Source organism: Oncorhynchus nerka, linkage group LG9b (genome assembly GCF_034236695.1).
Source record: "Oncorhynchus nerka isolate Pitt River linkage group LG9b, Oner_Uvic_2.0, whole genome shotgun sequence".
NCBI classification, from domain to species: Eukaryota; Metazoa; Chordata; class Actinopteri; order Salmoniformes; family Salmonidae; genus Oncorhynchus; species Oncorhynchus nerka.
Window position 1 is genome coordinate 18,077,439 of NC_088424.1, and position 27,878 is coordinate 18,105,316.

General features: G+C 43.3%; 1 protein-coding gene across 1 annotated transcript in view; it reads left to right on the plus strand.

Moving 5' to 3' along the window:
• The window catches only part of LOC115114364 (receptor-type tyrosine-protein phosphatase N2-like), a 212,412-nt gene that overhangs the window by 16,019 nt on the left and 168,515 nt on the right, over window positions 1-27,878 (plus strand). Inside the window, exons 2-3 of the mRNA XM_065013389.1 lie at window positions 4,401-4,451; window positions 20,045-20,164. Coding sequence (XP_064869461.1) covers window positions 4,401-4,451; window positions 20,045-20,164 — 171 coding nt within the window. The remainder of the gene's footprint in view (window positions 1-4,400; window positions 4,452-20,044; window positions 20,165-27,878) is intronic.

Sequence of the window (27,878 nt, forward strand, 5' to 3'; positions counted from 1 at the left end):
TGCCAAAGCTGACTCTCTCCTCTGTTCTCATCTTCCTAGATCTATCCACTCCCTTCAACACCGTGAACCATCAGATCCTCCTCTCCACTCTCTCAGGGCGTCTCAGGTTCTGCACTCTTGGATTACATCCTACCTGGCAGGCCGTTCCTTCCAGGTGACATGGAGAGTATCTGTGTCTGCACCACGTACTCTCACTTACCGGCCCACCAGATCAACCTGGACAAGACAGAGCTTGTCCAGGAAAGGCCTGCCCGCTCCAAGACCTCTCCATCATTTTTGACAACCCCACGGTCCCCCTCCCAGAGTGCAAATAACCTTGGTGTGACCCTGGACTACACCCTGTTGTTCTCTGCAAACATCAAAGTAGTGACCCCCTCCGGCAGGTTCATGCTCTACAACATCCGTAGAGTACGACCCTACTTTACACAGGAAGCGGCGCAGGTCCTAATCCGGGCACTTGTCATCTCCCTTCTGGACCATTCGCAACTTGCTGTTGGCTGGGCTCCCCGCTTGAGTCATCAAACCCCTGCAACTTATCCAGAACACTGCAGTCCACCTGGTGTTCAACCTTCCCAAGTTCTCTCATGTCACCCTGCTACTCCACACACTCCACTGACTTCCAGTCGAAGCTCGCTTCCACTACAAGACCATGGTACTTTCCTACGGAGAAGCAAGAAGAACTGCCCCTCCCTACCTTCAGGCTATGCTAAAACCCTACACCCCTACCCGAGCACTCCATTTTGCCACCTCTGGTCTCTCGGCCCTCCCACCCTTATGGGAGGGTATCACCCACCCACTCAGCCCAGTCCAAGCTCTTCTCTGACATGACACCAATGCTTAATTTGTAAATCGGAAGGTCCCGAAACACATAGTGAGCGTGAAAGGTGTGTGTGTGTGGGGGGGGTATCCAGGAGGCTCTGAGGTACAGGAACACATTGAGAGAAAAAAGTGTCAAATACAACGTAGCAGCGCAGCAGACAGAGTGAACAGCCAAGTAGCCTACTGTCTATGGTAGTGAAACGGACAGCGCTCTCCAAGGTGCTGATTAATTCAAAGCATTTTAGACGTCACTGCAGTAGGCCCACATACTTGAGTATAGCTGCGAGGCTAACACAAGTCTGAATTTCTTATAGCCTCATTTTCTAGACAACACTGCAGAACACCATCCATATACATATGCACACATACTCCGCTGTGGGGCTTACAACACCCCAATTTCACATCATTTTCAAGACATCAATGTAGCAGTAGAACAAATATCACAATATCGGAATATAACTTCAAATAAAATAAATCAATGTAGACCAGAGCAGAACACACATGAGAATGTGTAGGCCTCCTGCCTTTGTGATAATATGAAGCATATATTCAGAATACCTTCACAGTACAGAAGAAATTTGTAAAGAAAAGAAAATGTCCTACCTTTAGTTTTCAAAACATCCCACAATGACTCTCCTCATGTCAAATCCATTTAACTCCTGATAGTCAATTTCTTGCTCAAGGCCATGAGTGGGCCTGTGGCTGTGACGTTTAGCCTCCTTCTAAAGCTGTTCTGAAGTCTCTGGCTGTAGTGTCTATTTTTTTATTTCATTTTGAGTGTTAACTATAACCTGGGTGTCTTCATTAGCCTTGTCTACAAGGCTTGCTGCCACCAAATGCGCCTTGTTTCGGGTATTTTTTTATTTTTAACGTCTGATGCATAGGATGTACATTCCACCCACTCTTTTGCTAGTTTAATCCCTCCAGTCATTTCTAGACCCATACCCTTTTTTGCATGTTCTACAGCTCATTTTAGAATTCTGCATGACAAACCAGGGGTTATATGTTTGCTTGTTCTTGAACTGCAAATTGCTCCTGCTCCGAGCCGGTGGTGATGCTGAACTGGCTGGATTAGTAGCGCTGCTAGCTAAAACATCGCCATCAGGACCAGTTCGCCCCTCAATTCTCTCCTCCGGCACGGACAGTTCTCTGGCTCGTTCTGGGTTCGATCCACCATCTTTCGCTGGACTTTTGGACTTGAGAAATGTTACTCTATTGTCTTTTCTTATCCATTTTTATTTGGCTTTCCCACGGTTCAAATCCAGTAGGGAGATGACTAGCCTAGGCTATGTCATGTGATTACGTAGGGACCTCTTCACTAGCTGACCACCACTACCAAGACCTGTGTCAAGATCAGTTACTTACCCCACCGGCCCTGCCCATAACCTCCATGTACAAATAAGAGAGCAGGTCTGGAAACCGTGTGGCAGGATAGGATGATTATACAGTAGGATTTTTTTCTTTCTTTTTTTTACATGATAGCTTTTACATGAGGGGGCGGGAGAAATAACGAGGAGGCAACTTGATGTATGCAAATAGGTGCCGAAACAAAGAAAGTAAAATCTGAGAGGTACCGCATTCTATTCCGGCAGGATCCAGTTTAAATTAAGCAGTGCATGGTACCCCACGTAGTGAGGTGCGTACTGGCGACAGAGTAGTCAGGCGCAGGAGAGCAAAAACTGATTTACAACGGTGTCGTTTAATAACACATAAACCACCGTCAACAGAACAATACATAAAATGGGTCAAACAAAACCCGGTAATCACCAGAATACCGTGCACAAACACTACATGAAAACAATTACGGAGAAGGGCAGAACAGAACAGAGGGTTAAATTCACAACATGTAATTGATGGAATTGGAACCAGGTGTGATGGGAGAAAAGACAAAACCAATGGAAAATGAAAAGTGGATCAGCGATGGCTGGAAGGTCGGTGACTTCGACCGCCGAACACCGAGGGGGACCAACTTCGGCGGAAGTCGTGACACCCCAACGTTGGAACCAGCATCCCCCTAAAGCTAGGACAGCAGATTCCTTGCCTATCTTCCCGAAAAAGTCTGAAACCCTACCTCCTCAAAAGGTATCTGGATAAGAGCTTCTGCTAAATGACTTAAATGTAAATACAGAAACAGCAGCCCCCAGCAGCCTGCTCCTCTGTGTTGATGGATCACCTTGGAACACTGTGTGTGTGTCCAAAATGGCACCCAATTCTCTATTTAGTGTATTTGTGCACTATGTAGGGAATAGGGTGCCATTTGGACCATTTCTGTTTTCTGACTGGCCTAAATGTTAACTTAGGATAATGGCCCCATGGCTGTGCTGTTTATCTTCTGTAGCTGTGAAACGCAGTGCTGCATGACGCTGTAATCCATGACACCCAGTCGTCCACCCATGCAGGAAGGTGACTCGCCTTCCACATCTCAGCTCTTTTTCTAGACTTAGCTATCTATAGAAAGCTGAGATCTACAGTACAATATGTAGACAACTGTTGATGGGTCTTACGATATCCTGACATTATGAAGATATATGATGGTACCTTTTACCTGATTATGGAATCAAATCGTATTTGTCACTTGCGCCGAATCCAACAGGTGTAGGTAGACCTTACCGTGAAATGCTTACTTAAAAAATTAAAAGCCTTTAACCAACAATGCAGTTCAAGAAATAGAGTGAAGAAAATATTAACTAAATAAACTAAAGATTTTTTTTTAAAGAAAAAAAGAAACACAAGAAAATGACATAATAACGAAGCTATAGACAGGGGTACCTGTATCGAGTCAATGTGTGGGGGTACAGGTTGGTCTAGGTCATTTGTAAAGTGACTATGCATAGATAATAGACAGCAAGTAGCAGCAGTGTAAAAACAAAGGGGGGATCAATGTAAATAGTCCTGGTGGCCGTTTGATTCATTGTTCAGCAGTCTTATGGCTTGGGGGTAGAAGCTGTTAAGGAGTCTTTTGGTCCCAGACTTGGCGCTCCAGTACCGCTTGCCGTGCGATAGCAGTTTAGTCCCAGGGTCCTTAGCTTAGTGATGTGCTTTGTGGGTACTGTGGTGTTGAACGCTGAGCTGTTGTCATTGAATAGCATTCTCACGTAGGTGTTCTTTTTGTCCAGGTGGGAAAGGGCAGTGTGGAGTGCGATTGAGATTGCGTCATCTGTGGATCTGTTGGGGCGGTATGCAAATTGGAGTGGGTCTTGGGTTTCCTTCATGATGGTGTTGATGTGAGCTATGACCAGCCTTTCAAATCACTTCATGGCTCCCGACGTGAGTGCTACGGGACAGTAGTCATTTAAGCAGGTTACCTTCGCTTTCTTGGGCACAAGGACTATGGTGGTCTGTCTGAAACATGTTGGTGTTACAGACTTGGTCAAGGAGAGGTTGAAAATGTTAGTGAAGACACTTGCCAGTTGGTCCACGCATGCTTTGAGTACCCGTCCTGGTAATCCGTCTGGCTCCGCGGCTTTGTGAATGTTGACCTGTTTGAAGGTCTTGCTCCAGGCTTAATGGCTGAATTCATTTTGATTTCATATTGCGCTTTTAATGTACTTCTTATATTATTTTCTCCTCTTTTCCAACAGGTTGTCTGTTTGAGAACGAGTTGTGCACTCCGTACGAGATCTGTGTCAACGGTAAGCTATTTTAATTTCTTTCAGAAAGAAACCATGCAACTCTAAAATAGAGATCACAAATCAAAGCTCAAATATAATTAATCTGAAAGGAAATTGGACATTCATGGCACAATATCAGAGAATGTGTTGATGATCAATTTCTCCTCACTTCTCCTAATGAATGGTTGGTTCAGAACACAGGCTATAAATATATTCTATTTCTATGGTATAGAATGCACAGGTGGTCAGTTCTGAATACACAGGTCAGCCACAGGAAATAATAGCTAAGAGAACAATATAGCCAGACACAGCTTGTGAGATGGTGTCCACCTCTCTTCCTGTGTACTCTCTTTGGGCCTCTACTCCCTCAGTAAGAATTTGTTTAGGCTTCGTCCCAAATTACACTTTCTTCCCATTATAAAGCACAACCTTTGACCAGAGCCCTTTCAGCCCTGGTCAAAATATGGAATAGGGTGCCATTTGGCACCCAGCCATTCTAATTTCCTGTCTGTGTGGTGGCCCTTTTCTCATTTGAAATGTGGCCTCGTCTCTAATCTCATTCTGATAGGAATATAATAATGCCTTGTGCTATGGGGCGAAATCATATTCATAGATAAACCATTTTTTGGCCCAGCTCAGCTAAGCTCTCAGTCTGTGTTTTGTCTGCGCTGGTTGCCGCCTGAGTATGGCCTGATTTAACAGGCCATATGTCGTAGGAACACTCTCCTAAGACAGGGATTCAAGTGCAAACTGTATGATGGGCTTTATGGATAGACATTATGTCCAGGAGCTCCATCTGTCCAGTTCGGCTGCTCCAGTCTAGAGCATATGGGAGCATCCCAACCTTGAGGTGAACACACCTTCATGAATGTTGTTCTTCCAATAGATTCACTAGAGTGGACATAGCCCCTCAGACTATCATTTGATGGTTCTACCTCTTTTGACCTGATTACACGTGTTTTTGAGGGATTATTATAAACCGTTCATGTTTTTTCCTCATGGATATTTGATTCATTTGATCTAACTGATGACATAGTAGGCATGCGAGGGACATGAGAGAGGTATGTTGTATTATAGGGGTTGCTGTTCACAACCCTCATAACTCACTCAGTCACACTTACCAACCAATGAGTGACCAATAGCACACAAGTGGTTCTACACACCACAGAAACACATTGTCCATATTTAAGGTGTTTTTTTCACCAGTAACCAATCTATAATGTATTGGTGTTGTGAGATAAATTGAGCTTTATTTTACATGAAAGAAATGGCATATATTAGGCCTGATATGGTATGTATTTTTTACGGCACTCCTAATGGCTAAATACTGTTATCCGTCAGACAAAAAAACGATCAATGTAGATTGACGTGCTGCCTAGCAACAGACTGAAAGTTCTACTTTGCCAGCCAGTCTGACGCTGACTCAGTCTGACTCTTTGACTACCTGTTTGAAACTGTTACTACAAGGGACAGCTGAGCTGAGGTCAGGCTGACACTTGGACCACGCTGTGTAAAAGATTCAGTGAGTGAGCACCACCACTTTCTCTCTGTGATGTGCCAGGCAGTGTTAATGACAGTGTTGTCAAATTACCACGCTATACTGTCACTTACCAGGTAGAAAAATGAGACACAATGAGGGGGCTAATAGGTGATGGGGGAACAGCATCAACAGCCCCTCCCTCTCCTGCTGTTTTTTACTGTTACTTTGCCTGCCTACAACTCTCTGTTTGTGCCCAAATACAAAAACCACTGTTAACATGTGAACACTGTGTTGATAGAGTAACATGGTTACTACACAGGTATAAAAGCAAGATGGGACAGTTGAAAGTGTTACTGTAAAATGTCACCTAATTTGGTTATTATGTGAAACAATAGTGAGGGGAAACAAGCTACTCTAATTCAAAGTAGTTTGGTACTGAACTAAAGTAGCCGCAAGGCATCTCATCGATCAAAGACACATTAATCAGAGACAGACAGCTCCATGCTTTCTGCTCTCTCTCTCTCTCTCTCTCTCTCTCTCTCTCTCTCTCTCTCTCTCTCTCTCTGTGTGCAAAATTAATCATTTTTTACTCAGAACATCAGCTTCTGATGTAGCTTCCTGGATCCTGCGATAGAGATGCGTATTCGTGTTCACTGGAGGAGGGTACCTGGCTTTTAATATTCTAGGACACATCTCACCCCCTGCAGGGATGCATCTCAAATGGCACCCTATTCCCAGCCCTATAGGGCCCTGGTCAAAAGTAGTGCACTATAAATGGAATAGAGTACCATTTGGGACACGGCTCAGGTCTGATCTGGAGCACAAAGGAAAGGGCAGTCTGAATGATCGTCGGTGGTGGAGAGGCTCAGTTTGATCTGTCTGAGGATGAGCAGTCCTGAATTTAGACCAGGATGACCAAGTGCTCTGTGACATTATAGGCACATCTCATGATTCTGAATGACCTGGCGTCAGTAGCACGGAGCCCAGTAGCCTGCACATAAAGATTGGGTCTGAATCCCAAATAGCCCTATAGGTCCTGGTCAAAATTAGTACAATAGTGCAATATATGGAATAGGGTGCCATTTGGAATGTATAGAATGGTAGGGAAGGGTCTGCAGTCAATTGTTCTACATACTGTCCCCTTGTGGTCACTCCCATGTATTGCACATCATACCCAAGATGATAGAGCTGAGGGTACTGCAGCTTTTCAGTAGACTGTATTACCAATGTTGTCCCTACAGCTGAATGGCAGAGTGTCGGTCTGGGTATTGGAGCGAGGTCAGGTCAGGTCAGGGGAAAATAGGTTGTGGAAAATCAACATAGGCAGTGGAAAGTGTGCACAATGCACTGCCTTTTTGCTTAACCCAGTTTCACTTTGATCCAGTAGGTGTGATGTTGCTATCAGATAACATATCTGGAGTGTATATTAATTAAGTGAGGGTGTATCCAAGTGATGTCACATGATAGAAATCTGTCTGTAATGAATGTAACTTTAAAAGTATATTTATGACAGAGTATTCCTATTACAGTGTATTTGACTAGTTTGACAACATATTTAGTTAGATATTGTGTTAATGTAATCCACCATTATTTAGACTTTTCATGGCTTCTTTTGGACGGTATGCTTCTTTTGTTAATTCGGTGTGTTGTTAAACTTTGACTGTTGTCAAAAACACTGTAGCCTATAGAGAACCATTTCTTCTAGTGCAAGTTTAACAGCTTCCTGAATGTTTTCTGTTGATCTGTGAGGCTTGAAATTAATCACATCTGTCCTCAGTGGCGTGATTACCCATGGAGGTGATGGATAGTATTTGTGTTGCCAGTTTGCTAAAGAGTTGTGCATGAGCAAACCCAAGGTTGTTCTAATGCTTTCAGAAGGGAGACTAGCAATTTGTGGAAGCCAATTAATCTTGCTTTGAGCTTTTGGTTTGTTTGCAAGACTCGCTGGGTCCTGCTGTTTTATTTGCTCAATATTTCTTTGCTTGACTAGGATTCTCCGAAACGTGCACACTGACACACACTCGTGGTTTATATTTCATCATGGTTTATATTTCATGTTTGTCTCACTTGCGATATTTCATTGCTGCTTGGAAAAGGGATATGTGAAACAAGATACAATATATGAATACAGTGATCTGTGCTATTTGAATGGAAAATGGATATTAATATTTATAAAATGACTGAAATCTACTCATCAGCAAGTCATGTCAAACAAGTAATTTGCCGCAATGGAATATCCAGGGTACTCTCTATGCCAGTGGTTCCAAAACTGTGGAGGGAGGGGAGCGGGGTATCTCAGTCCAGCTTTCAATTTACTCTTGAATGTAGTAACAGTAGAATGCACAAGGTGCAATTTCTAAATTGGGTAGCGCGTTTTGCTCTTGTCATGTCAGTCATCACCTTAGAGAGCTGTTTGTAACTTTTCAGAAATGTCCAGATCAACTAGCCATTGTCATCTAAATAGTTTTAGCTGGGTGCGGGATGTCCCCCAATGCTGGAAGGGGGGCCTGAGTTTTAAAAAGTTAGCAAACGCCTCCAGCAGGCCCTTGAATGGTCAGTCAGTCGCCACCTTGTTGTGCAATTACAGTACTGTTTCATACATTTTCCGCCAAAAAAAGTCAAGAATGACAGACATGCTTTACTGATTCTGAATGATTGCTACATGAACAGTTGATGTATACATGTATACAATGATATTGAAAATGTGCCGGATATGTCTAGAGTATTCTCCTCTGATTTCCCAGTAAATGTTCATCAGTTTCCTAGTCTGTATTGTGTGATGTGTGATTTATAATTAAATAGCGGTAGTACAGAATGCTCCCTTAGCCTGTCTTAGTTCCACAAGGAACACCCTCTGTGTGCTCAACAGTGAAATTGAAACATTCCTTCCCTGATACAGGAACACCTGTAGTCAATAAGTATACACTTCCTTGTACTTTTCTTTTGGACATTTCAGAAGTGCTTTGTTACATTGTTTATGGAGTCATTTTGTAAAACTCCAGTGCAGAATAGATTCTGATTAAATCAATTAAGATGTTGCTGTAATTAATACGGTTTACTTTCTGTACAAGGCGGAGAAAGCCTTGGTAAATTCATGCTGTAAGATTAAGGAGCTGATCGTGGACTACAGGAGAAGGCGGGCCGAACATGCACCCATTAACATTGACGGGACTGTAGTGGAGCGGGTGGAGAGTTTTAAGTTCCTTGGTGTCCACATCACCAACGAACTATCATGGTCCAAACACACCAAGACAGTCGTGAAGAGGGCACAACAAAACCTTTTCCCCCTCAGGAGACTGAAAATATTTGGCATGGGTCCCCAGATCCTCAAAAAGTTCTACAGCTGCACCATCGAGAGCATCCTGACCAGCCTCCCGGGTGGCGCAGTGGTTAAGGGCACTGTACTGCAGCGCCAGCTGTGCCACCAGAGACTCTGGGCTCTGTCGTAACCGGTCGCGACCGGGAGGTCCGTGGGGCGACGCACAATTGGCCTAACGTCGTCCGGGTTAGGGAGGGTTTGGCCGGTAGGGATATCCTTGTCTCATCGTGCACCAGCGACTCCTGTGGCGGACCGGGCGCAGTGCGTGTTTCCTCCGACACAATGGTGCGGCTGGCTTCCGGGTTGGATGTGCGCTGTGTTAAGAAGCAGTGCGGCTTGGTTGGGTTGTGTATCGGAGGACGCATGACTTTCAACCTTCGTCTCTCCCGAGCCCATACGGGAGTTGTAGCGATGAGACAAGATAGTAGCTACTAACAATTGGATACCACGAAATTGGGGAGAAAAAAGGGGTAAAATTTTAAATTATGATTTATTTTTTAAAGAGAGCATCCTGACCAGTTGCATCACCTCCTGGTATGGCAACTGCTCGGCATCTGACCGTAAGGCGCTACAGTGGTTAGTGGACCTATATAATAAGCGTGTCAGAGGAAAGCCTATAAAATTGTCAGACTCCAGTCACCCAAGTCATCGACTACTACCGCACGGCAAGCGGTGCAGGAGCCCCAAGTCTAGGACCAAAAAGCTCCTTAACAGCTTCTACCCCCAAGCCTTTAGACTGCTGTACAATTAATCAATGGCCACTGGACTATTTACATTGATGCCCCCCCACTTGTTTTGTACACTGCAGCTACTCGCTGGTTATTATCTATACATAATCACTTCACCCCTACCTACATGTACAAATTACCTCTAACCTGTAACCCCACACACTAACTCGGTACCCCCTGTATACAGCCTCCTTATTGTTATGTTATTGTGTTACTTTTTACTTTTACATTTCTTTTACTTTAGTTTATTTAGTCAATATTTTCTAAAACTCTTCTTGAACTGTACTGTTGGTTAAGGGCCTGTAAGTAAGCATTTCACGGTAAGGTCTACACTTGTTGTATTCGGCACGTGACAACGTTTGATTTGAGTATTAACAACAGTTAAGGTCTTGTGTGGTATAATACAGTATATTCACACCGTAGTTATTTAATTTGGACCTATACATTTATTTATGCTTGGCTCACTTTAGAAGCAAAGGGTACATTTACATCAAATGTTCAATACATCAAGTGGGGTCGCACGTACACACGCACGTACACACGCACGTACACACGCACGCACACACACGCGCACTGTATTCTATCTTACCAATAGAAAACTGTGGAGAACAGATGTTCCACAATTTAGCACCAATGTATGATCATTTCCCATATAAAACCATTAAGATTCTGCTAGTAGAAGCACATACTGCGATTTCCTCCAAAGTGCCTGATGTTGGCTAGCTGAATCTAACCCTTTCTCATTAAGACAACAGACACCAGGTGCTTTTTGAGACGAGCAGGCGGAGAGGCATCAGATGCCTGTTGAAAACTTGCTGGAGCACCACACAAACAAAAGAGGATGCTCTAATCTGTTCCAGCTCCTACTCTGATTAGCAAAAGGGGAGTTGGGGACAAACACTCAACTGGCATCATCATGGTAACAGGGGAATGGAAATAAATTGGCCCATTACCCAGCTGTGTCCTAACAGGTCTTCATCCAACATGTCACGGACAGATTCAGATTGCTGTGTGACTCCTCCCAGCTAGTAGGTTTTGGTCTCTGATAACAAGACAGCCTGTTTGTTTGTCTCAAGCAACTCAAAATGTAGCAACTCTTACTGATTCAATAAATAAATAGCCGTTTAAAAAAAAAATACAGTACATAAACTATATTGAGAAAAGAACAATCATGTTTGATTCTGGCCCTCCTGCTTCCTGAAATGGTGAAGTGTCATGGCCAGCTCTGTGGTAAACGTGGTTGTGGTTGCGGATGCTCTGCTTATTAAAGGGGAAATTGTAATGGACCACAGATGTGATGCTTTATACTGTATGTGGCACGGAAAGCTTTCCATCAACTGAAATCATCATCATCATCTGTTTAGCTTAAGTCTAAAACATTTGTTTAATGAGATCTAGTATATCTCTATACTATATCTAGTATATCTCTATACTATATCTAGTATATCTCTATACTATATCTAGTATATCTCTATACTATATCTAGTATATCTCTATACTATATCTAGTATATCTCTACACTATATCTACCATATCTCTACACTATATATACCATATCTCTACACTATATATACCATATCTCTACACTATATATACCATATCTCTACACTATATCTACCATATCTCTACACTATATATACCATATCTCTACACTATATCTACCATATCTCTACACTGTCTACCATATCTCTACTATGTCTACCATATCTGTACACTATATCTACCATATCAATATACTATATCTACCATATCAATATACTATATCTACCATATCTATACACTATATCTACCATATTTCTATACTATATCTACCATATCTCAGTACTATATCTACCATATCTGTACACTATACCTACCATATCTATACACTATATCAACCATATCTCGTCTAGCCGTGTCTGAATCCTGGCTTAGGAAGACCACCAAAAACTCTGAAATCTCCATCCCTAACTACAACATTTTCAGACTCGATCGAACGGCCAATGGGGGCGGTGTTGCAATCTACTGCAGAGATAGCCTGTGGAGTTCTGTCCTACTATCCAGGTCTGTACCCAAACAATTTGAACTTCTACTTTTAAAAATCCAACTCTCTAAAAACAAGTCTCTCACTGTTGCCGCCTGCTATAGACCACCCTCTGCCCCCAGCTGTGCTCTGGACACTATATGTGAACTGATTGCCCCCCATCTATCTAACACCCCAGCCATCCTACAATCTAAGCTTGATGCCCTCAATCTCACACAAATTATCAATGAACCTACCAGGTACCACCCCAAAGCCGTAAACACGGGCACCCTCATAGATATCATCCTAACCAACTTGCCCTCTAAATACACCTCTGCTGTTTTCAACCAAGATCTCAGCGATCACTGCCTCATTGCCTGCATCCGTAATGGGTCAGCGGTCAAGCGACCTCCACTCATCACTGTCAAACGCTCCCTGAAACACTTCAGCGAGCAAGACTTTCTAATCGACCTGGCCCGGGTATCCTGGAAGGATATTGACCTCATCCCGTCAGTAGAGGATGCCTGGTTATTTATTTTAAATGCCTTCCTCACCATCTTAAATAAGCATGCCCCAATTCAAGAAATGTAGAACCAGGAACAGATATAGCCCTTGGTTCTCTCCAGACCTGACTGCCCTTAACCAACACAAAAACATCCTATGGCGTTCTGCATTAGCATCGAACAGCCCCCGTGATATGCAACTTTTCAGGGAAGTTAGAAACCAATATACACAGGCAGTTAGTTGAGGAGGCAGTTCTGCCTCCTCAACCCTCCTCTCCTCCCTTTCTGCATCCTTTGACTCTCTATGTCCCCTATCCTCCAGGCCGGCTCGGTCCTCCCCTCCCGCTCCGTGGCTCGACGACTCATTGCGAGCTCACAGAACAGGGCTCCGGGCAGCCGAGCGGAAATGGAGGAAAACTCGCCTCCCTGCGGACCTGACATCCTTTCACTCCCTCCTCTCTACATTTTCCTCTTCTCTCTCTGCTGCTAAAGCCACTTTCTACCACTCTAAATTCCAAGCATCTGCCTCTAACCCTAGGAAGCTCTTTGCAACCTTCTCCTCCCTCCTGAATCCTCCTCCCCCTCCCCCCCCCTCCTCCCTCTCTGCAGATGACTTCGTCAACCATTTTGAAAAGAAGGTCGACGACATCCGATCCTCGTTTGCTAAGTCAAACGACACCGCTGGTTCTGCTCACACTGCCCTACCCTGTGCTCTGACCTCTTTCTCCCCTCTCTCTCCAGATGAAATCTCGCGTCTTGTGACGGCCGGCCGCCCTACAACCTGCCCGCTTGACCCTATCCCCTCCTCTCTTCTCCAGACCATTTCCGGAGACCTCCTCCCTTACCTCACCTCGCTCATCAACTCATCCCTGACCGCTGGCTACGTCCCTTCCGTCTTCAAGAGAGCGAGAGTTGCACCCCTTCTGAAAAAACCTACACTCGATCCCTCCGATGTCAACAACTACAGACCAGTATCCCTTCTTTCTTTTCTCTCCAAAACTCTTGAACGTGCCGTCCTTGGCCAGCTCTCCCGCTATCTCTCTCAGAATGACCTTCTTGATCCAAATCAGTCAGGTTTCAAGACTAGTCATTCAACTGAGACTGCTCTTCTCTGTATCACGGAGGCCCTCCGCACTGCTAAAGCTAACTCTCTCTCCTCTGCTCTCATCCTTCTAGACCTATCGGCTGCCTTCGATACTGTGAACCATCAGATCCTCCTCTCCACCCTCTCCGAGTTGGGCATCTCCGGCGCGGCCCACGCTTGGATTGCGTCCTACCTGACAGGTCGCTCCTACCAGGTGGCGTGGCGAGAATCCGTCTCCACACCACGTGCTCTCACCACTGGTGTCCCCAGGGCTCTGTTCTAGGCCCTCTCCTATTCTCGCTATACACCAAGTCACTTGGCTCTGTCATAACCTCACATGGTCTCTCCTATCATTGCTATGCAGACGACACACAATTAATCTTCTCCTTTCCCCCTTCTGATGACCAGGTGGCGAATCGCATCTCTGCATGTCTGGCAGACATATCCGTGTGGATGACGGATCACCACCTCAAGCTGAACCTCGGCAAGACGGAGCTGCTCTTCCTCCCGGGGAAGGACTGCCCGTTCCATGATCTCGCCATCACGGTTGACAACTCCATTGTGTCCTCCTCCCAGAGCGCTAAGAACCTTGGCGTGATCCTGGACAACACCCTGTCGTTCTCAACTAACATCAAGGCGGTGGCCCGTTCCTGTAGGTTCATGCTCTACAACATCCGCAGAGTACGACCCTGCCTCACACAGGAAGCGGCGCAGGTCCTAATCCAGGCACTTGTCATCTCCCGTCTGGATTACTGCAACTCGCTGTTGGCTGGGCTCCCTGCCTGTGCCATTAAACCCCTACAACTCATCCAGAACGCCGCAGCCCGTCTGGTGTTCAACCCTCCCAAGTTCTCTCACGTCACCCCGCTCCTCCGCTCCCTCCACTGGCTTCCAGTTGAAGCTCGCATCCGCTACAAGACCATGGTGCTTGCCTACGGAGCTGTGAGGGGAACGGCACCTCAGTACCTCCAGGCTCTGATCAGGCCCTACACCCAAACAAGGGCACTGCGTTCATCCACCTCTGGCCTGCTCGCCTCCCTACCACTGAGGAAGTACAGTTCCCGCTCAGCCCAGTCAAAACTGTTCGCTGCTCTGGCCCCCCAATGGTGGAACAAACTCCCTCACGACGCCAGGACAGCGGAGTCAATCACCACCTTCCGGAGACACCTGAAACCCCACCTCTTTAAGGAATACCTAGGATAGGATAAAGTAATCCCTCTCACCCCCCCTCCCCCTGAAAAGATTTAGATGCACTACTGTTCCACTGGAGGTCATAAGGTGAATGCACCAATTTGTAAGTCGCTCTGGATAAGAGCGTCTGCTAAATGACTTAAATGTAAAATGTAAATGTAGTTAGAAAAGCTAAGGCTAGCTTTTTCAAGTAGAAATTTGCTTCCTGCAACACAAACTCAAAAAAATTCTGGGACACTGTAAAGCCCATGTATTCATTGACCTGGCCAAGGCTTTCGACTCTGTCAATCACCACATCCTCATCGTCAGACTCGACAGCCTTGGTTTCTCAAATGATTGCCTCGCCTGGTTCACCAACTACTTCTCTGATAGAGTTCAGTGTGTCGAATCGGAGGGTCTGTTGTCCGGGCCTCTGGCAGTCTCTATGGGGGTGCCACAGGGTTCAATTCTTGGGCCGACTCTCTTCTCTCTTCTCTGTATACATCAATGATGTCGCTCTTGCTGCATGTGAGTCTCTGATCCACGTCTATGCAGACGACACCATTCTGTATACTTCTGGCCCTTCTTTGGACACTGTGTTAACAACCCTCCAGGTGAGCGTCAATGCCATACAACTCTCCTCCGTGGCCTCCAATTGCTGTTAAATACAAGTGAAACTAAATGCACGCTCTTCAACCGATCGCTGCCTGCACCTGCCCGCCTGTCCAACATCACTACTCTGGACGGCTCTGACTTAGAATATGTGGACAACTACAAATACCTAGGTCTCTGGTTAGACTGTAAACTCTCCTTCCAGACTCACATCAAACATCTCCAATCCAAAGTTAAATCTACAATTGGCTTCCTATTTTGCAACAAAGCATCCTTCACTCATGCTGCCAAACATACCCTCGTAAAACTGACCATCCTACCGATCCTCGACTTCGGCGATGTCATTTACAAAATAGCCTCCAATACCATACTCAACCAATTGGATGCAGTCTATCACAGTGCCATCCGTTTTGTCACCAAAGCCCCATATACTACCCACCACTGCGACCTGTACGCTCTCATTGGTTGGCCCTCGCTTCATACTCGTCGCCAAACCCACTGGCTCCAGGTCATCTACAAGACCCTGCTAGGTAAAGTCCCCACTTATCTCAGCTTGCTGGTCACCATAGCAGCACCCACCTGTAGCACGCGCTCCAGCAGGTATATCTCTCTGGTCACCCCCAAAACCAATTATTCCATTGGCCGCCTCTCCTTCCAGTTCCCTGCTGCCAATGACTGGAACGAACTACAAAAATCTCTGAGACTGGAAACACTTATCTCCCTCACTAGCTTTAAGCACCAGCTGTCAGAGCAGCTCACAGATTACTGCACCTGTACATAGCCCATCTATAATTTAGCCTAAACAACTAACTCTTCCCCTACTGTATTTATTTATTTTGCTCCTTTGCACGCCATTATTTTTATTTCAGCTTTTTTTTATTTTATTTTTTTATTTCACCTTTATTTAACCAGGTAGGCTAGTTGAGAACAAGTTCTCATTTGCAACTGCGACCTGGCCAAGATAAAGCATAGCAGTGTGAACAGACAACACAGAGTTACACATGGAGTAAACAATTAACAAGTCAATAACACAGTAGAAAAAAAATGGGCAGTCTATATACAATGTGTGCAAAAGGCATGAGGAGGTAGGCGAATAATACAATTTTGCAGATTAACACTGGAGTGATAACTGATCAGATGGTCATGTACAGGTAGAGATATTGGTGTGCAAAAGAGCAGAAAAGTAAATAAATAAAAAAATAAAAAAAACAGTATAAAAACAGTATGGGAATGAGGTAGGTGAAAATGGGTGGGCTATTTACCAATAGACTATGTACAGCTGCAGCGATCGGTTAGCTGCTCGGATAGCTGATGTTTGAAGTTGGTGAGGGAGATAAAAGTCTCCAACTTCAGCGATTTTTGCAGTTCGTTCCAGTCACAGGCAGCAGAGTACTGGAACGAAAGGCGGCCAAATGAGGTGTTGGCTTTAGGGATGATCAGTGAGATACACCTGCTGGAGCGCGTGCTACGGATGGGTGTTGCCATCGTGACCAGTGAACTGAGATAAGGCGGAGCTTTACCTAGCATGGACTTGTAGATGACCTGGAGCCAGTGGGTCTGGCGACGAATATGTAGCGAGGGCCAGCCGACTAGAGCATACAAGTCGCAGTGGTGGGTGGTATAAGGTGCTTTGGTGACAAAACGGATGGCACTGTGATAGACTGCATCCAGTTTGCTGAGTAGAGTGTTGGAAGCCATTTTGTAGATGACATCGCCGAAGTCGAGGATCGGTAGGATAGTCAGTTTTACTAGGGTAAGCTTGGCGGCGTGGGTGAAGGAGGCTTTGTTGCGGAATAGAAAGCCGACTCTTGATTTGATTTTCAGATTACTGCACCTGTACATAGCCCATCTATAATTTAGCCTAAACAACTACCTCTTCCCCTACTGTATTTATTTATTTTGCTCCTTTTGCGCATTCTTCCACTGCAAATCTACCATTCCAGTGTTTTACTTTCTATATTGTATTTACTTTGCCACCATGGCCTTTTTTTTGCCTTTACCTCCCTTATCTCACCTCATTTGCTCACATCCTATATAGACTTATTTTTCTATTGTATTATTGACTGTATGTTTGTTTTACTCCATGTGTAACTCTGTTGTTGTATGTGTCGAACTGCTTTGCTTTATCTTGGCCAGGTCGCAGTTGTAAATGAGAACTTGGTCTCAAATAGCCTTCCTGGCCAAGGTGAAATAAAGAAATATAACTACCATATCTCTATACTATATCTACCATATCTCTATACTATATCTACCATATCTCTATACTATATCTACCATATCTCTATACTATATCTACCGTATCTCTATACTATATCTACCGTATCTCTATACTATATCTACCGTATCTCTGTACTATATCTACCGTATCTCTATACTATATCTACCGTATCTCTATTCTATATCTACCGTATCTCTATTCTATACCTACCATATCTCTATACTATATCTACCATATCTCTATACTATATCTACCATATCTCTATACTATATCTACCATATCTCTACACTTTAACTACCATATCTCTATACTATATCTACCATATCTCTATACTATATCTACCATATCTCTACACTTTAACTACCATATCTCTCCCATATAAATACCATTCAGCCTAATGGACTGGGCCCCTCCTGGGGGCCATACAGAGCTTGGCCAGAACCCCACAGACACCAAGATCAATTACTCTGGCATCCCACGGCACAATCGGACACTTGCGGCATCCCAAATGACACCCTATCCCCTATATAGTGCACCTCGTTTGTCCAGAGCCTGTTCGCTTATAGGGAATAGATTGCCATTTGGGTTACAAGCTGGATAGGCAATACACATCATCCTGCTCTGGCAGCTAGCAGCAGCATGGCCCAGTGACTCATAGCCTCCCACTCAGAGAACCTTTTATTAGCTTTAGCATCACTCACAGCTGATTAGCTGCATCCACTGATGCTGTGCATTGGCTGTGATCTGACTGTCACACACTGGAGAAAGAGCTGAGGTGTAGTGCAATGCGGAGGAGATCTTTTACAGGATAAATGTTATATTTAGGCTTGAAGTATCTTCTTGTTTTTGGTATGAGACAATCAGAATTCAGAAATCTATGCACTTATCCTATCCATTTATAGGTTTCCCCTTAGTCATCATTTTGGTGATATCGTATAAAGATGGATTGTGGAAGTTGCTTCCGGTTGTTTTGATTGAATATGGGAGTTGTTTAGAGTTACTCCAGCTGTACAGACCAGTGTAGCACAGCAGAACATGACCACCGGGTCACTTCCAAGCAGGGATAATACATCAGTCAGAATCCAACAAGGCATTTCTAAACTCCAGCGAGCATCTCCTCAATCATAAGGCAAACCACTCCCATGGAAATGGCCTTTAAATTCTCCTTTGCTGTAATCCCCGCCGTAAATCAAGTTGAAGGAAGGGGGCTCTGGCTTTGATGAACACCCCCATGTACAGGGGCCAAGATAGATGAGAAAGAAGCTGTTTCGGACTTAAATCTGCATTGCTATAATTACGAGTAATAATTCAAATGTTGCCTTGAACTTCACCACAGTACAGCAAGAGGACAATATGAAAAGAAAGAATCCAAAGACACAAGCCTGATACAACTGATGCTTTACGGAATAACATTTGATAGGATATGGTATATTATACTATACCTCCATGTTGTGTGAATATACATTGGATTAGATTGATTTATGGTTATCAACATAACAATCATCTTCCTGGTCATACATAAGCAAAAACATACATTACACAATATTGGCAATAGGTACAATACAAAAACATGTGTCATTGCAAAAGTAAAAGTGGTAAATGCATAGGTTACTGTCTCTTATCGCTCATGTTTCCCATTATAGAAACAGAGATGGTGACAGAGAGTGAATGGTTGTTACAGGCAGTAGAGAGACCGACTGGACACCATACAGCTCGGTGCCAGGCCACTCTCAGTCTCCTCATAAATGTTACAATGGGGGTCTTCTAAAACAAAAAGGCTGGGCTGTTTCCATAGCCCAACATGGACCATTGCCAACATGTTTGCACGGCACCATTTGAATGAGTGATTTGTGAACCAAAACAAATGAGCATGATGAATTCATACATTTTGCAATGCAATGTTACTCTACTGTCTTTCACATTATGCTGTTGTGCAGTAATTGGCAAAGGTTGCTTCCCAAATTGGCAGCCATAGGGCTTGTGTCAAAAGTAGTGCACAAGGGAATAGGGTGCCATTTGGGACGTATCTACACTTTTATAAGTGCTGGCTTTCTATTCTTGTTTAGATAGTGGGTAGATTAAATATGAATCCTGCTGTATGTGCACCTCCGAGTGCGTCACCCCAGAGCCCATTGGACACAGCGTAGAGCTCAGGGCCGCTGATATGTAGATAAGATGAGCCTTCATTGATAACGTCTCTCTATTGATGAGCCAGTGCTTTTCACCATGCTGATAGCATCATGTCTAGTGAGAAGCATTAGCTCCCATTGAAGATGAAAAAATCTGTGCTCACTGGGTTGGTACTGAAGGGAGAGTGTTGTGCTTCTTGGTGAGTCATAAAAATAGCCGTTTTTTTAAAACTCATAATAATAATTGTATCAAAGTCCTTCTGTTGGTCTCTGTTATTAATGTTTAAAGTCCCTGGAATGGGGAATCTGTATGGCAGAGTTTAGTACCATACAGTATGTTCCTGACTCTCTGTGTCCTCCTGTCCCCAGATGGAATGTTCGGGAGCTGTCACTCCAAACCAGTTCCGGGGACAGAGGCGTACACCTATGATGTATCTCTGTCTGTGGTTCAGCACTTCAGGACACTGCTGCAGAAACTCTCCCACAGAGGTACGTAACATAGTGTACACCAACGCTACCACTACTGCCTCTGCCGCGGGGTACGCCAAGGTGACGCACCGTTTGGACGGTTCAAAGAGTGGAACAAGTCTAGACAGAGCTCATAAAACACAACTTAATTCCAAAAAGCAACACATTTGTAGGAATTTTTTGACACTTGTTGTCAGGCATACTGATCAAGGATCATCAACTCCAATTTCCACTTTTACACCTGCGATACCACTTACTACTGCTGCCATCACGGTCTGCCACAGCCCCCCTGAGTCATCCTCAGAGACCCAGCCACCCGACTGGTGTGGAAATGTCAGCAACGCATAATTAATATGCTTGCTTCAGTCACTTCTAATACTACACTAGGCTTACATTTGTTCAACAATAACAATTTTCACTTCTAAACTTCTTTCACTACCATAAAAAATATTTTTAAGATCGATGAACAAATACATACATTTTCAAATGCTACGACAAGAACACTTGAACTATTCCACATACAGTTGAAGTCAGAAGTTTACATACACTTAGGTTGGAGTCATTAAAACTCGTTTTTCAACCACTCCACACATTTCTTGTTAACAAACTATAGTTTTGGCAAGTCGGTTAGGACATCTACTTTGTGCATGACACAAGTAGTTTTTCCAGAATTGTTTACAGACATATTATTTAATTTATAATTCACTGTATCACAATTCCAGTGGGTCAGATGTTTACATACACTAAGTTGACTGTGCCTTTAAACAGCTTGGAAAATTCCAGAAAATGATGTCTTGGCTTTAGAAGCTTCTGATAGGCTAATTGACATCATTTGAGTCAATTGGAGGTGTACCTGTGGATGTATTTCAAGGCCTACCTTCAAACTCAGTGCCTCTTTGCTTGTCATCATGGGAAAATCAAAAGAAATTAGCCAAGACCTCAGAAAAAAAATTGTAGACCTCCAAGTCTGGTTCATCCTTGGAAGCAATTTCCAAACACCTGAAGGTACCACGTTCATCTGTTAAAACAATAGTATAACAATAGAATAAACACCATGGGACCACACAGTCGTCATACCGCTCAGAAAGGAGACGCGTTCTGTCTCCTAGAGATTAACGTACTTTGGTGCTAAATGTGCAAATCAATCCCAGAACAAAGGACCTTGTGAAGATGCTGGAGGAAACAGGTAAAAAAGTATCTATATCCACAGTATATCCACAGTAAAACGAGTCCTGTATCGACATAACCTGAAAGGCCGCTCCGCAAGTAAGAAGCCACTGCTCCAAAACCTCCATAAAAAAAGCCAGACTACGGTTTGTAACTGAACATGGGGACAAAGATGGTACTTTTTGGAGAAATGTCCTCTGGTCTGATGAAACAAAAATAGAACTGTTTGGCCATAATGACCATCATTATGTTTGGAGGAAAAAGGGGGATGCTTGCAAGCCAAAGAACACCATCCCAACCGTGAAGCACAGGGTGGCAGCATCATGTTGTGTGGGTGCTTTGCTGCAGGAGGGACTGGTGCACTACACAAAATAGATGGCATCATGGGGTAGGAAAAGTATGTGGATATATTGAAGCAACATCTCAAGACATCAGTCAGGAAGTTAAAACTTGGTCGCAAATGGGTCTTCCATATGAACATATCAACAAGCATACTTCCAAAGGTGTGGCAAAATGGCTTAAGGACAACAAAGTCAAGGTATTGGAGTTGCCATCACGAAGCCCTGACCTCAATCCTATAGAAAATGTGTGGGCAGAACTGAAAAAGCGGTTGCAAGCATTGAGACCTACAAACCTGACTCAGTTACACCAGCTCTGTCAGGAGGCATGGGCCAAAATTCACCCAGCTTATTGTGGGAAGCTTGTGGAAGGCTACCCGAAACGTTTGACCCAAATGAAACAATTTAAAGGCAATGCTACCAAATACTAATTGAGTGTATCTAAACTTCTGACCCACTGGGAATGTTATGAAAGAAATACAAGCTGAAATTAATCATTATCTCTACTATTATTCTGACATTTCACATTCTTAAAATAAAGTGGTGATCCTAACTGACCTAAGACAGGGAATTGTTACTAGGATTAAATGTCAGGAATTGTGTGAAATTGAGTTTAAATGTATTTGGCTAAGGTGTATGTAAACTTCCGACTTCAACTGTATGTTCAGATAACACAGCTCTGTATGTATGAAGACAGTGTTTGTATGTATAAAGACATGGTGCCATTGACTGTTAACAACAGATATTAATTTAGTAATTGCTGTGTGTCTTTCTCTAAATTTCCTCTGGTCTCCAGTCTCTGTGGAATGACAGCTTGTTTGCTGAGGTGTTTTTTGTCATTTTAGCAGACTTATCCAGAGCCACTGACAGGAGCACTTAGGTTTATGTTCCTTGCTCAAGGGCACATCGACGGACTTTTCACCTCGTCGGCTCAGGGATTTGAACCAGCAAACTTTCGGTTACTGGCCCAACATTCTTAACTGCTACCTGCTGCCCCAATACAGAGAAAATGCGTCCCAAACTATTCCCTATTTACTACTGTACTTCTGACTCATTGTTAGTGTGACTCTCTTCAGCACAGAGGTCCGTACAGTACGCCAACGCTACAGCTGCTGTCGTCACTGTCTGTCTTAGTCATCCCCAGCACCCCAGCCTACTGCTACTGGGGAAATGTCAGCTATGCATAATTAGAATGGTATATTCCTATATTCCTGTTGAATCTGATTGTTTAGTTCCCCTTCCCTCACATAGACCTACTGTTTGTGGGGTTTTCCCTCACATAGACCTACTGTTTGTGGGGTTTTCCCTCACATAGACCTACTGTTTGTGGGATTTTCCCTCACATAGACTTACTGTTTGTGGGGTTTTCCCTCACATAGACCTACTGTTTGTGAGGTTTTCCCTCACATAGACCTACTGTTTGTGGGGTTTTACCTCACATAGACCTACTGTTTGTGGGGTTTTACCTCACATAGACCTACTGTTTGTGGGGTTTTACCTCACATAGACCTACTGTTTGTGGGGTTTTACCTCACATAGACCTACTGTTTGTGGGGTTTTACCTCACATAGACCTACTGTTTGTGGGGTTTTACCTCACATAGACCTACTGTTTGTGGGGTTTTCCCTCACATAGACCTACTGTTTGTGGGGTTTTACCTCACATAGACCTACTGTTTGTGGGGTTTTACCTCACATAGACCTACTGTTTGTGGGGTTTTACCTCACATAGACCTACTGTTTGTGGGGTTTTACCTCACATAGACCTACTGTTTGTGGGGTTTTACCTCACATAGACCTACTGTTTGTGGGGTTTTCCCTCACATATAGACCTGCTGTTTGTGGGGTTTTGTGTGGATCTTATCAGGTACATTTGTAGATCTTTCAGCATAACCTAAAAATCCATTCAGTGACCGTTATGCCAAAGATAATGTATAAAGTTCCACTTGCAATAGATGTCAATGTTTTTCAATACTGTATGTGCTAAAATCAGTGGTGTAAAGTACTTAAGAAAATATACTGGGATTATCTGTACTTTACTATTTATAATGTTGGACTACTTTTACTTTTACTTCACTACATTCCTATTGAAAATAATGTACATTTGACATTTTCCCTGACCCCCAAAAAGTACTTGTTACATTTTGAATGTTTAGCAGGAAAGGAAAATTGTCTAATTCACACACTTATCAAGAGAACATTGCTGGTCATCCCTACTGTACTGCCTCTGATCTGGCTGACTCACCAAACACATGCTTTGCTTGGAGCATGCCGCTGGCTGTCCGTAAATACAACAAATATTTAAAATGGTACCACCTGGTTTGCTTCATATAAGGAATTTGAAAAGATGTATACTATTGCTTTTACTTTTGATGCTTAAGTTCATTTTTGCAATTACATTTACTTTTGATATTTTAGTATATTTAAAACCAAATACTTTTACTCAAGTAGCATTTCCCTGGGTGACTTTTACTTTTACTTGAGTCATTTTCTATTAAGGTATCTTTACTTGTACTGAAGTATGACAATTGGGTACTTTTTCCACCAATGGCTAAAATGCCATGAATGTTATGGCCCATACAGTGCATGGCATATAGAGCTGTACTGACCATAAATAAACACTAGAGGGCGACCAATGCCTGTGTATAGTCCACCCTCCAACAACAACCTGTTGATTATAAAGAGTAGAAATGGGAGAAATGTTGTAAGGAGAGAAAAATTCCAGAAATGGTGAAAGACATTACTTTTGAAGTTAAATCCTATATTACACAATCATTAAGTCATCATGTTTCAAATACTGAGCTATTGAACAATAATGATTGTTGTTTTATGCCTCAAATACCGTATCCTCTAGCTAGCACCCTAACTGTGCAACAACTGGTTGAATCAATGTGCGTAGTGGCATACAGTTGAGCAGACAAATGTTTAGAATTTCCACACATGGGGATTTTTTTGTTGTTGCAGGGACTGACATTTTTTGGGGCCTTTTATAAATGCATTTCATGCTATTCTAAGTCATTTACATGATAGAAGACATAAGCAGAAGATTTGTTAATGCCACACAAATGCCCAAATGCAGGCTACTGTGCAACTCACTTTTCAGGTAGGATGCAATTTTGGAACTTTATAAAAATGTTGTATTTATAATCATTTGTTTATACCATTATCATTATTTTATATCACTGTTATTATTGTAGGCTTATTTGATCATCTAAACCAGTTCTTTAAATATGCTAAATGTGTTTTGTTTCATTCTGTTTAGACATTTTTGTTGGTTAAATTAAGTTATATGTCTTTCTAATGGTGTACTCCTTATTTAGTTTAATATACGTTATAAGTCAAATAAATATCATTAACCTATTGCTGTCATTTATTGGGTTTAAACCAGTTTGCAAGTGTTTAGTTTCATTCTGTTGAGCCATTTTCTTTGTCCAAATGAAGTTTCAACTGTAATGTTGTGTTGGCCGTGATGTAATATCCTGCTCGTATTTTCCCCATAAACAATGGCTTGACTTACTTATTACCCTGATAATGTTTGGAAACTTTTGTGAAGGTTTGGTGGTGTGCGGCTATTAGCATATTATACTGCAGGTCTGTGATATGAAGGCAATGCGCACTGGCACTCCAACCGACTCCGACATTTGAACTTGAGGTGAGGAAGAATGATTTAGGCCTACCAGAGTTACTCCTATAATCTAACAATATAATTCTTATCTTTATAAATCAGATACATTTTTTTTGCCTACGTACTTATGTATGGCTATAGTCCAATCTGTAGACCTATAGTTGACGTTGTAGCCTATCTGACAAGTATAAAGAAATGAATGTTGGTGTCGTAGCATGCTGCTGGCATATCTCTCTCTCTCTAGGGCCTAAGCTTTTCTTCCTTTTATATTTAGTTTTTAAATATTCATATCACACAGTGAACACCTAAGCCTAATAGGCCCATGCATGCAATTCCCTGATGCATTTGGTGCTCAAATCTCTGACAGCTGAACCATGAGATGGACAATTATTGTTTTAGGAAATTAAAAATCAATAAAACAATAGGTTTATAACGTTTTGAATATGCTACACATCAAAACACGGGGAATAGTGTTTTTGTAATTTGTTATAGGCTGTTTTTAAGGACATGTAAATGTGCTTCATTTGGCCGATACCGCTTGTCTATTGATGGCGCTGGCTGCGTGGATGGACACCCTGATTGATTACGCATATTGAACCGGTAGGCCTATATTTCTTAAAATTCTGATACATTAAAATCTTCCCTGTCACTTTTCCGGGGCCAACCTCTGGATTGTTGACCTCTGCCTACCCTGACCCTGAGCCTGCCTGCCGTCCAGTACCGTTGCCCAACCTCTGGTTTACTGACCCCTGCCTGTCTTGACCTGTCTATTGCCTGCCCCTGTTGGAATATTAAACCATTGTCAATTCGACGTGTCTGCATCTGGGTCTTACCTTGATTCCTGATACAAGGTAGGGGGGGGGTATACAGAAGATAACCCTATTTGGTAAAATGCCAAGTTCATATTATGGCAAGAACAGCTCAAATAAGCAAAGAGAACCAACAGTCCATCATTACTTTAAGACATAAAGGCAGTCAAAACGTCTCTTCAAAGTGCAGTCGCAAAAACCATCAGGCGCTATGATGAAACTGGCTCTCATGAGGACCGCCACAGGAAAGGAGACCCAGAGATACCTCTGCTGCAGAGGGTAACTTAATTAAAGTCACCAGCCTCAGAAATTGCAGCCAAAATAAATGCTTCACAGCGTTCAAGTAACAGACACATCTCAACATCAACTGTTCAGAGGAGGCTGCGTGAATCAGGCCTTCATGGTCGAATTTCTGCAAAGAAACCACTACTTAAGGACATCAATAATAAGAAGAGACTTGCTTGGGCCAAGAAATACAAGCAATGGACATGAGACCAGTGGAAATCTGTCCTTTGGTCTGATGAGTCCATATTTGCGAATATTTCTTTTCAACCAGTGTCTTTGTGAGACGCAGATTAGGTGAATGGATGTTCTCCGCATGTGTGGTTCCCACCGTGAAGCATGGAGGAGGAGGTGTGATGGTGTGGGGGTACTTTGCTGGAGACACTGTTTGTAATTTATTTAGAATTCAAGGCACACTTAACCAGCATGGCTACCACAGCATTCTGCAGCAATACACCATCCCATCTGGTTTGCGCTTAGTCCCACTATCATTTGTTTTTCAACAGGACAATGACCCAACACACCTCCAGTCTGTGTAAGGGCTATTTGACCAAGTAGGATAGGGATGGAGTGCTGCATCAGATGACCTGGCATCCACAATCACCTGACCTCAACCAAATTGAGATGGTTTGGGATGAGTTGGACCGCAGAGCGAAGGAAAAGCAGCCAACAAGTGCTCCGCATATGTGGGAACTCCTTCAAGACTGGAACAGCAATCCAGGTGAAGCTGGTTGAGAGAATGCCAAGAGTGTGCAAAGCTGTCATCGAGGCAAAGGGTGACTACTTTGAAGAATCTAAAATATTAAATATATTTTGATTTGTTTAACACTTTTTTTTGGTAACTACATGATTCCATATGTGTGATTTCATAGTTGTGATGCCTTCAATGTTATTCTACAATGTAGAAAATAGTACAAATAAAGAAAAACCCTTGAATGAGCAGGTGTGTCCAAACGTTTGATTGGTATTGTATATGAAAAATAAAAGTTTACTTAGATAGGTATTCAGACTCTTTGCTGTGACACTAGGAAATTGAGCTCAGGTTCATCCTGTTTCCATTGATCATCCTTGAAATGTTTCTACAACTTGATTGCAGTCCACCTGTGGTAAATTCAATGGATTGGACATGATTTGGAGAAGCACACACCTGTCTATATAAGATCGCACAGTTGACAGTGCATGTCAGAGCAAAATCCAAGCCATGAGGTCGAAGGAATTGTCCGTAGAGCCCTGAGACAGGATTGTGTCGAAGGCACAGATCTGAGGGAAGGTTACCAAAACATTTATGCAGCATTGAAGGTCCCCAAGAACACAGTGGTCTCCATCATTCTTAAATGGAAGAAGTTTGGCACCACCAAGACTCTTTCTAGAGCTAGCTGCCCGGCCGAACTGAGCAATCGGGGGAGAAGGGCCTTGGTCAGGGAGGTGACCAAGAACCCGATGGTCACTCTGACAGAGCTCCAGAGTTTCTCTTTGGAGATGGGAGAACCTTCCAGAAGGACAACCATCTCTGCA